The sequence below is a fragment of the Oncorhynchus gorbuscha genome, linkage group LG10, assembly GCF_021184085.1.
Source record: "Oncorhynchus gorbuscha isolate QuinsamMale2020 ecotype Even-year linkage group LG10, OgorEven_v1.0, whole genome shotgun sequence".
NCBI classification, from domain to species: domain Eukaryota; kingdom Metazoa; phylum Chordata; class Actinopteri; order Salmoniformes; family Salmonidae; genus Oncorhynchus; species Oncorhynchus gorbuscha.
In genome coordinates, this window is record NC_060182.1 from 12,639,367 (window position 1) to 12,651,113 (window position 11,747).

An 11,747-nucleotide genomic window follows, 5' to 3' on the forward strand; every position below is an offset into this window, starting at 1 on the left:
AGTTCCACGCTATGAGCAGTTACTTTTTGCATTGTAGGGCAGTACTGTCATCACTTTGAGCGTCATCATCACAGCGGGTGCATGAAGTGAGACCCAACATGCGTTCTAAATTCATTCTCAGTGTAATGTTGCCACCTTTTGTTCTAAAAGTGTAATGCACCGGAAGTATTGATTTTCTTTCTGCTATACGTCATCACACTTCCTGCGCACGAGTAATCCACATTCATTTGCGTTGTGTTCCTAGGTAGCTTCTACTTTGAAAAGCGTATTGTTATTTACTTATTAATTTATTGATTTTCGTATTGGAACGTCGACGCGAAGCTGCACGGTAAGTTGAAATCAACAACTTTGACGTAAATGTAAGAGACGCTTGTGCAAAGCGGGATTAACCCACATGATAGCCACTTAGCTAGCTAACGTTACCCAGTGTCAGCGAGTAGTGCCTATCATACGGCTAGTTAGCCTCTATGTTGGGATCACCAAGTGTCAGGCTAACGGCTAGCTAGCTGCTATGTTTTTTTTTTGTTGCTACATATCTCTGTAAACGGACCACGTGATAATAAAATTGTCCTGAATCCATTTGTCAACATAAATCTAGGCCATCTGATCTGTCTGGATACGTGAGGTGGAGAGGATGAACATCGAGGAGAATAAAGTGAATGAGGATATGGCTGATGATGATGATGAAGAATCTGGAGAAATGCCCAAGATTGAGAATGACGATGAAGAACTAAATGATGAGGAACTTAAAGTAGAGGCTGAAGGTGATCCCAAAGAGAAAAAGGTGCCAGCAGGCAAGACGTGTCTGCCAGGAATAGTGTATTTAGGTCATATACCACCAAGACTGAGACCCAAGAATATGCGCAGCATGCTGAGTCTGTATGGGGAGATTGGAAGGATATTCCTACAGCCTGAAGGTAAGACTGCACTCACTCTGCATGTTAAAATCAACCCTGTCACACTCTGACGGGATTTCTGTGTTTTGTCTCAATTATTACAATGATACCTGTTGTCCTCAGACCGGTCTGTGAAGAGGAAGAAAAAGAAAGCTGGCACCAAGGCATGCAGTTTCACTGAGGGCTGGGTGGAGTTCAGGGACAAGAGAGTGGCCAAGAGAGTGGCAGCAAGCCTCCACAACACACCGATGGGCGCCCGGAAAAGGAGCCGCTTTGTCAGTGACCTCTGGAACATCAAGGTATCTCAATTGTCTCTTCAATGATCTCTGTGTGGACATTTTTAGTGTGACTACATTTAACTTTGGAAGTTTAAAGCACTGTCATAACCCACATGCCTCACATTCCTTATTAATAGAAACCTTAATACCAACATTTGATTTTGTTTAAATTTTAACGGTCTAAATAATTATTCTGACTTTTAATTGTCAATGTTATTGTTCAGTACCTCCACAGGTTCCAGTGGTGTCACCTGAGTGAGCGACTGGCCTATGAGATGACTGTGCTCCAGCAGCGCCTCAGAACTGAGATCTCTCAGGCCAAACGAGAGACCAACTTCTACCTGGCCAATGTGGAGAAGAGCCAGAACATGGACAAACTGAGGAAGAAGAGGGAGAGGAAGGGCGAGAAGATAGAGGAGAAGACTTGGAACTTCACCCAGCGATGTACAGAGGATGAGATCCAGATGAGTCGCCTGCGTAAACAGACCATGTCCAAGAAGAACCTGCTGAAGGCCCAGGACAAGGCCAGGGACATACAACAGAAGTCCCAGTCCAACGTTTCTCTGCTGGCCAAGATCTTCAACAGCAGCAAAGCCAGGGACTGAACCTAGTCCGGCAGTTCTGGTCAAACACAGTATCCCAGAACTGGTCTCTTTCAGTATCACAATTAGAGCAAACTTTTGCCCCTGACACTTGCTGGTGTTGTGAGCGACACTGAGAGGATGGGCTCTGTCCAGACACACAGACTTGAGGGGAAAAATAGGGTTTTCTCCATCAGTATAATTTGATTATAAATGTAGGAGAGACTTGGACAGATCCTCTTTTTGGTTTAATGTATTGTAAACTATAAGCTATGATGCGGTAACAATAATGTTCAGCGCCATGGAAAACACCTGCTTATACTGTATGTGCTATTTGGAAACATTAAATGGAAATACCTCTAATTATTTCATTTAATTATTGTTAAGATAAACACCAACCATACATTGATGATATATGCTGAACAAAAATATAAACGCAACATGTGAAGTGTTGGTTTCATGAGCTGAAATAAAACATCTGAGATTTGCCATACACACAAAGTTTTTTTCTCAAATTTTGTGCACAAATTTGTTTACATCCCTGTCAGTGAACATTTCTGCCAAGATAATCCATCCACCTGACAGGTTTGGCATATCAAGAAGCTGAATAAACAGCATGATCATTACACAGGTGCACCTTATGCTGGGGACAATAAAAGGCCACTTTAAAATATACTGTTTTGCAACACAACACAATGCTACAGATGTCTCAAGTTTTGAGGGAGCGTGCAATTGGCATGCTGACTGCAGGAATGTCCACCACAGATGTTGCCAGATCATTTATTGTTCATTTCTCTACCATAAGCTAACTCGAATGTTGTTTGGCTGGGCCTGGCTCCCCATGGCTACACCCCTGCCCAGTCAAATGAAAATCATAGATTAGGGCCTATTGAATTTTTCAATTGACTTATTTCCTTAATATGAACTGTAACTCAGTAAAATCTTTGGAATTGTTGCAAGTTGCATTTTATGGTTTTGTTCAGTATACAATATGTATTTCAATACTTTCAGACTCCTGGTAATATTAACAAGAACAGATCATTTGGTCAAGGACAGAAAAATACCAAATCAGGATCAAAATCACTCATTACTGATTTGTTTCAACTACAGTCGTGGCCAAAAGTTTTGAGAATGACACAAATATTAATTTTCACAAAGTGCTGCCTCAGTGTCAAGATATTTTTGTCAGATGTTACTATGGAATACTGAAGTATAATTACAAGCATTTCATAAGTGTTAAAGGCTTTTATTGACAATTACATGAAGTTGATGCGAAGAGTCAATATTTTCAGTGTTAACCCTTCTTTTTCAAGACCCCTGCAACCCACCCTGGCATGCTGTCAATTAACTTCTGGGCCACATCCTGACTGGTAGCAGCCCATTCTTGCATAATCAATGATTGGAGTTTGTCGGAATTTGTGGGTTTTTCTTGTCTACCTGCCTCTTGATGATTGACCACAAATTCTCAATAGGATTAAGGTCTGGGGAGGTTCCTGACCATGGACCCAAAATATTGAGGTTTTGTTCCCTGAGCCACTTAGTTATCACTTTTGCCTTATGGCAAGGTGCTCCATCATGCTGGAAAAGGCATTGTTCGTCACCAAACTGTTTCTGGATGGTTGGGAGAAGTTGCTCTCGGAGGATGTGTTGGTACCATTCTTTATTCATGGCTGTGTTCTAAGGCAAAATTGTGAGTGAGCCCACTTCCTTGGCTGAGAAGCAACCCCACACACGAATGGTCTCAGGATGCTTTACTGTTGGCATGACACAGGACTGATGGTAGCGCTCACCTTGTCTTCTCCGGACAAGCTTTTTTCTAGATGCCCCAAACAATCGGAAAGGGGATTCATCAGAGAAAATGACTTTACCCCAGTCCTCAGCAGTCCAATCCTTGTACCTTTTGCAGAATATCAGTCTGTCCCTGATGTTTTTCCTGGAGAGAAGTGGCTTATTTGCTGCCCTTGACACCAGGCCATCCTCCAAAAGTCTTCGCCTCATTGTGCGTGCAGACGCACTCACACCTGCCTGCTGCCATTCCTGAGCAGGCTCTGTACTGGTGGTGCCCTGATCCCGCATCTGAATCAACATTAGGAGATGGTCCTGGTGCTTGCTGGACTTTCTTGGGCGCCCTGAAGACTTCTTCACAACAATTGAACCGCTCTCCTTGAAGTTCTTGATGATCCAATAAATTGTTGATTTAGGTGCAATCTTACTGGCAGCAATATCATTGCCTGTGAAGCCTTTTTGTGCAAAGTAATGACGGCACATGTTTCCTTGCAGGTAACCATGGTTGACAGAGGAAGAACAATGATTCCAAGCACCACCCTCCTTTTGAAGCTTCCAGTCTGTTATTTTGAACTCAATCAGTATGACAGAGTGATCTCCAGTCTTGTCCTCGTCCACACTCACACCTGTGTTAACGAGAGAATCACTGACATCTCAGCTGGTCCTTTTGTGGCAGGGCTGAAATGCAGTGGAAATGTTTTTTGGGGATTCAGTTCCTTTGCATGGCAAAGAGGGACTTTGCAAATAATTGTAATTCATCTGATCACTCTTCATAACATTCTGGAGTATATGCAAATTGCCATCATACAAACTGAGGCAGAAGACTTTTTGAAAATGTATATTTGTGTCATCCTTAAAACTTTTGGCCACGACTGTAAACTGAACAAAATATCAACGCAACATGCAACAATTTCAACTATTTATTTGAGATACAGTTCATAAAAGGAAATCAATCAATTTATATGAATTCATTATAAACATTCCTGGGATCTTTTATTTTAGCTCATGAAACTAAAACTTTACATGTTGCATTTATATATTTTCGTTCAGTATATACAGTTTAAGTCAGAAGTTTACATACACCTTGCCAAATACATTTAAACTCAGTTTTTCACCATTCCTGACATGTAATCCTAGTAAAATTTCCTGTCAGTTAGGATCACCACTTTATTTGCCTTTAAATTGTTTAACTTGGGTCAAACGTGTCAGTTAACCTTCCACAAGCTTCCCACAGTAAGTTGGGTCCATTTTCTCTATAGGATTGAGGTCAGGGCTTTGTGATGGCCACTCCAATACCTTGACTTTATTGTCCTTAAGACATTTTGACACAACTTTGGAAGTATGCTTGGGGTCATTGTCCATTTAGAAGACCCAATTGCAACCAAGCTTTAACTTCCTAACTGATGTATTGAGATGTTGCTTCAATATAGCCACAATTTTTTCTACCTCATGATGCCATCTATTCCTGCAGCAAAGCACCCCCACAACATGATGCTGCCACCCCCATGCTTCACTGTTGGGATGGTGTTCGTCGGCTTGCAAGCTTCCCCCGTTTTCCTCCAAACATAACGATGGTCATTATGGCCAAACAGTTCTGTTTTTGTTTCATCAGACCAAATCAAATCAAATGTATTTATATAGCCCTTCATACATCAGCTGATATCTCAAAGTGCTGTACAGAAACCCAGCCTAAAACCCCAAAACAGCAAGCAATGCAGGTGTAGAAGCACAGTGGCTAGGAAAAACTCCCTAGAAAGGCAAAACCCTAGGAAGAAACCTAGAGAGGAACCAGGCTATGAGGGGTGGCCAGTCCTCTTCTGGCTGTGCCGGGTGGAGATTACAACAGAACATGGCCAAGATGTTTAAATGTTCATAAATGACCAGCATGGTCAAATAATAATAATCACAGGCAGAACAGTTGAAACTGAAGCAGCAGTATGGCCAGGTGGACTGGTGACAGCAAGGAGTCATCATGTCAGGTAGTCCTGAGGCATGGTCGGAGGGCTCAGGTCCTCCGAGAGAGAGAAAGAAAAACAGAAAATTAAAGAGAGCATACTTTAATTCACACAGAACACCGGATAGGACAGGACAAGTATTCCAGATACAACAAACTGACCCTAGCCCCCCCCGACACAAACTACTGCAGCATAAATAAGATAATTGTCAAAGATAATTGTGTAGTCTAGAGCGATTTTCTAGGTTAGCTAGCCAGCTATTGTCGTTCTTTTAACGCAACGTAACGTAAACAACACTACTAGCTAGCCAGCTAGCCCCCGAATAGCAGCACTGCAGAAACTATTACACTCAACGGAACGACTTGATTAGTGTAGTGTCAACAACGCACCCACTGCCAGCTAGCCTACTTCAGCAGTACTGTATCATTTTAATCATTTTAGTCAATAAGATTCTTGCTACGTAAGCTTAACTTTCTGAACATTCGAGACGTGTAGTCCACTTGTCATTCCAATCTCCTTTGCATTAGCGTAGCCTCTTCTGTAGCCTGTCAACTATGTGTCTGTCTATCCCTGTTCTCTCCTCTCTGCACAGACCATACAAACGCTTCACACCGCGTGGCCGCGGCCACCCTAATCTGGTGGTCCCAGCGCGCACGACCCACGTGGAGTTCCAGGTCTCCGGTAGCCTCTGGAACTGCCGATCTGCGGTCAACAAGGCAGAGTTCATCTCAGCCTATGCCTCCCTCCAGTCCCTTGACTTCTTGGCACTGACGGAAACATGGATCACCACAGACAACACTGCTACTCCTACTGCTCTCACTTCGTCCGCCCACGTGTTCTCGCACACCCGAGAGCTTCTGGTCAGCGGGGTGGTGCCACCGGGATACTCATCTCTCCCAAGTGGTCATTCTCTCTTTCTCCCCTTACCCATCTGTCTATCGCCTCCTTTGAATTCCATGCTGTCACAGTTACCAGCCCTTTCAAGCTTAACATCCTTATCATTTATCGCCCTCCAGGTTCCCTCTGAGAGTTCATCAATGAGCTTGATGCCTTGATAAGCTCCTTTCCTGAGGACGGCTCACCTCTCAGAGTTCTGGGCGACTTTAACCTCCCCACGTCTACCTTTGACTCATTCCTCTCTGCCTCCTTCTTTCCACTCCTCTCTTCTTTTGACCTCACCCTCTCACCTTCCCCCCCTACTCACAAGACAGGCAATACGCTCGACCTCATCTTTACTAGATGCTGTTCTTCCACTAACCTCATTGCAACTCCCCTCCAAGTCTCCGACCACTACCTTATATCCTTTTCCCTCTCGCTCTCATCCAACACCTCCCACACTGCCCCTACTCGGATGGTATCGCACCGTCCCAACCTTCGCTCTCTCTCCCCCGCTACTCTCTCCTCTTCCATCCTATCATCTCTTCCCTCCGCTCAAACCTTCTCCAACCTATCTCCTGATTCTGCCTCCTCAACCCTCCTCTCCTCCGTCTCTGCATCCTTTGACTCTCTATGTCCCCTATCCTCCAGGCCGGCTCGGTCCTCCCCTCCCGCTCCGTGGCTCGATGACTCATTGCGAGCTCACAGAACAGGGCTCCGGACAGCCGAGCGGAAATGGAGGAAAACTCGCCTCCCTGCGGACCTGGCATCCTTTCACTCCCTCCTCTCTACATTTTCCTCCTCTGTCTCTGCTGCTAAAGCCACTTTCTACCACGCTAAATTCCAAGCATCTGCCTCTAACCCTAGGAAGCTCTCTGCCACCTTCTCCTCCCTCCTGAATCCTCCTCCCCCTCCCCCCTCCTCCCTCTCTGCAGATGACTTCGTCAACCATTTTGAAAAGAAGGTCGACGACATCCGATCCTCGTTTGCTAAGTCAAACGACACCGCTGGTTCTGCTCACACTGCCCTACCCTGTGCTCTGACCTTTTCTCCCTCTCTCTCCAGATGAAATCTCGCGTCTTGTGACGGCCGGCCGCCCAACAACCTGCCCGCTTGACCCTATCCCCTCCTCTCTTCTCCAGACCATTTCCGGAGACCTTCTCCCTTACCTCACCTCGCTCATCAACTCATCCCTGACCGCTGGCTACGTCCCTTCCGTCTTCAAGAGAGCGAGAGTTGCACCCCTTCTGAAAAAACCTACACTCGATCCCTCCGATGTCAACAATTACAGACCAGTATCCCTTCTTTCTTTTCTCTCCAAAACTCTTGAACGTGCCGTCCTTGGCCAGCTCTCCCGCTATCTCACTCTCTGAATGACCTTCTTGATCCAAATCAGTCAGGTTTCAAGACTAGTCATTCAACTGAGACTGCTCTCCTCTGTATCACGGAGGTGCTCCGCACTGCTAAAGCTAACTCTCTCTCCTCTGCTCTCATCCTTCTAGATCTATCGGCTGCCTTCGATACTGTGAACCATCAGATCCTCCTCTCCACCCTCTCCGAGTTTGGCATCTCCGGCGCGGCCCACGCTTGGATTGCGTCCTACCTGACAGGTCGCTCCTACCAGATGGCGTGGCGAGAATCTGTCTCCTCACCACGCGCTCTCACCACTGGTGTCCCCCAGGGCTCTGTTCTTGGCCCTCTCCTATTCTCGCTATACACCAAGTCACTTGGCTCTGTCATAACCTCACATGGTCTCTCCTATCATTGCTATGCAGACGACACACAATTAATCTTCTCCTTTCCCCCTTCTGATGACCAGGTGGCGAATCGCATCTCTGCATGTCTGGCAGACATATCAGTGTGGATGACGGATCACCACCTCAAGCTGAACCTCGGCAAGACGGAGCTGCTCTTCCTCCCGGGGAAGGACTGCCCGTTCCATGATCTCGCCATCACGGTTGACAACTCCATTGTGTCCTCCTCCCAGAGCGCCAAGAACCTTGGCGTGATCCTGGACAACACCCTGTCGTTCTCAACCAACATCAAGGCGGTGGCCCGTTCCTGTAGGTTCATGCTCTACAACATCCGCAGAGTACGACCCTGCCTCACACAGGAAGCGGCGCAGGTCCTAATCCAGGCACTTGTCATCTCCCGTCTGGATTACTGCAACTCGCTGTTGGCTGGGCTCCCTGCCTGTGCCATTAAACCCCTTCAACTCATCCAGAACGCCGCAGCCCGTCTGGTGTTCAACCTTCCCAAGTTCTCTCACGTCACCCCGCTCCTCCGTTCTCTCCACTGGCTTCCACTTGAAGCTCGCATCCGCTACAAGACCATGGTGCTTGCCTACGGAGTTGTGAGCGGAACGGCACCTCAGTACCTCCAGGCTCTGATCAGGCCCTACACCCAAACAAGGGCACTGCGTTCATCCACCTCTGGCCTGCTCGCCTCCCTACCACTGAGGAAGTACAGCTCCCGCTCAGCCCAGTCAAAACTGTTCGCTGCTCTGGCCCCCCAATGGTGGAACAAACTCCCTCACGACGCCAGGACAGCGGAGTCAATCACCACCTTCCGGAGACACCTGAAACCCCACCTCTTTAAGGAATACCTAGGATAGGATAAGTAATCCCTCTCACCCCCCTTAAGATTTAGATGCACTATTGTAAAGTGACTGTTCCATTGGATGTCATAAGGTGAATGCACCAATTTGTAAGTCGCTCTGGATAAGAGCGTCTGCTAAATGACTTAAATGTAAATGTAAATGTAAATACTGGCCAGAGGACATTTCTCCAAAAAGTACATGTGCAGTTGCAAATCATAGTCTGGCTGTTTTTTTAATGGCGGTTTTGGAGCAGTGGCTTTTTTCTTGCTTCTTTCTTGCTGAGCGGCCTTTCAGGTTATGTCGATATAGGACTCGTTTTACTCTGGATATAGATACTTTTTTCCTGTTTCCTCCAGCATCTTCACAAGGTCCTTTGCTGTTGTTCTGGGATTGATTTGCACTTTTCACATCAAAGTACGTTCATCTCTCGGAGACAGAACACATCTCCTTCCTGAGTGGTATGACGGCTGCGTGGTCCCATAGTGATTATAGTTGGGTACTATTGTTTGTACAGATGAACATGGCACCTTCAGGCATTTGGAAATTACTCCCAAAGATGAACCAGACTTGTGGAGGTCTACAATTTCTTCTCTGAGGTCTTGGCTGATTTCTTTTGATTTTCCCATGATGTCAAGCAAAGAGGCACTGAGTTTGAAGGTAGGCCTTGAAATACATCCACAGGCACACCTTCAATTGACTCAAATTATGTAAATTAGCCTATCAGAAGCTTCGAAAGCCATGACATCATTTTCTGGAATTTTCCAAGCTGTTTAAAGGCACAGTCAACTTAGTGAATGTAAACTCTGACCCACTGGAATTGTGATACAGTGAAATATAAGTGAAATAATCTGTCTGTAAACAATTGTTGGAAAATTTTACTTGTGTCATGCACAAAGTAGATGTCCTAACCAACATGCCAAAACTATAGTTTGTTTACAAGAAATTTGTGGAGTGGTTGAAAAACGAGTTTCTGTGTGTGTCTTTTCACAGTCTGCCCTGTTCCATAAAGTGTATTTTTTAAATACTTGATTTATTTAAATCTGATGTTACTGCTTGCATGAGTTACTTGATGTGGAATAGAGTTCCAAGTAGTCATGGCTCTATCTAGTACTGTGTGCCACCCATAGTCTGTTCTGGACTTGGGGACTGTGAAGAGTCCATTGGTGGTCTTGTGGGGTATGCATGGGTGTCTGAGCTGTGTGCTAGTAGTTTAAACAGATGCATTCAACATTTCAATACTTCTCACAAAACAAGGGTTGATGAAGTCAATCTCTCCTCTACTTTGGGAGAAGAGATTGAGATGCGTCTTATTAATGTTAGCACTCCATGTAGCTGTCCTGCCCTGTTCTGGGCCAATTTTAATTTTCCTAAGTCCCTCTTTGTGACACCTGACCACACGACTGGACAGTAGCCAAGGCTGTAGGACCTGCCTTGTTAATAAAATTGTTAAGATGGCAGAGCAGTGCTTTATTATGGACAGACCTCTCCCCATCTTAGCTACTGTTGCATCAATATGTTTTGACCATGATAGTTTACAATCCAGGGTTACTCCAAGCAGTTTCGTTTCCTCAACTTGCTCAATTACCACATTATTCATTACAGGATTTAGAGGAGGTTTAGTGAATGGTTTGTCCCAAACTCAATGCTTTTAGTTTTAGAAATATTTAGGACTATCTTATTTCTTATCACCCATTCTAAAACTGATTGCAGCTCTTTGTTAAGTGCGGTAGCTGATGTGTATAATGTTGAGTCATCAGCATTCAGGCTGTATCACAATCGGCTGTGATTGGGAGTCCCATAGGGCAGCGCACAATTGGCCCAGCGTCATCCGGGTTTGGTCGGTGTAGGCCATCATTGTAAATAAGAATTTGTTCTTAACTGACTTGCCTAGTTAAATAAAGGTTGCATAAACAATATTTTAAAAAAGCATACATAGACACACAGGCTTTACTCAGAGCCAGTGGCAGGGTCATTAGTAAAGAAAAGTAAGGGTCATAGACAGCTGGCCTGGGGAATGCCTGACTCTAACTGGTTTATATTGGAGAGGCTTACATTAAATAACACCCTCTGTGTTCTGTGTTCTCAATCCACAATATAGCAGTGGGTGTAAAGCCATAACACATGTTTTTCCAGCAGCAGATTATGATCGATAATGTCAAAAGTCGCACTGAAGTCTAACAAAACAGCCACCACAACTGTTTTATCAATTTCTCTCAGCCAATCATCAGTCATTTGTGTAAGTGCCGTACATGATGAATGCCCTTCCCTATAAGCGTGCTGAAACTGTGGTTTTCCCAGATATGGCTACTATATTATGATCACTAGATCCGATGGATTTGGATACTGCTTTAAAGCAGATTTCTGCAGCATTAGTAAAGATGTGATCAATACATGTTGATCATTTAATTCCTGTGCTGTTTGTAAATACCCTGGCAGGTTGACTAATAACCTGAACCAGGTTGCAGGCACTGGTTACAGTTTGAAGCTTTTTCTTGAGTGGGCAGCTTAATGAAAGCCAGTCTATTTAGGTAACCGAGAAAATATACCTCTCTGTTGATATCACATACTGTACATTATCAAGCATTTCACACATATTATCCAGATACTAACTGTTGGTACTTGGTGGTCTATATAAGCTTCCCACAAGAATGGGCTTTAGGTGAGGCAGCTGAACCTGTAGCCATGTGACTTAAACAGCATTTGACATGAGATCCTCTCCAATCCCTACAGGAATATGATTCTAAACATAAACGGCAACACCTCCACCATTGGCATCT

At 44.9% G+C, this 11,747-nt stretch overlaps 1 protein-coding gene across 1 annotated transcript; it reads left to right on the forward strand.

The window, feature by feature from the left end:
- The first annotated feature begins 188 nt into the window (after window positions 1-188).
- Window positions 189-2,252, forward strand: abt1 (activator of basal transcription 1). The gene is made up of 4 exons (XM_046364214.1): window positions 189-328; window positions 599-917; window positions 1,020-1,195; window positions 1,399-2,252. Exons 2-4 carry the CDS (start codon window positions 635-637, stop codon window positions 1,777-1,779), a joined length of 840 nt encoding a protein of 279 aa, XP_046220170.1. The 5' UTR covers window positions 189-328; window positions 599-634; the 3' UTR covers window positions 1,780-2,252.
- Window positions 2,253-11,747: the final 9,495 nt, after the last annotated feature.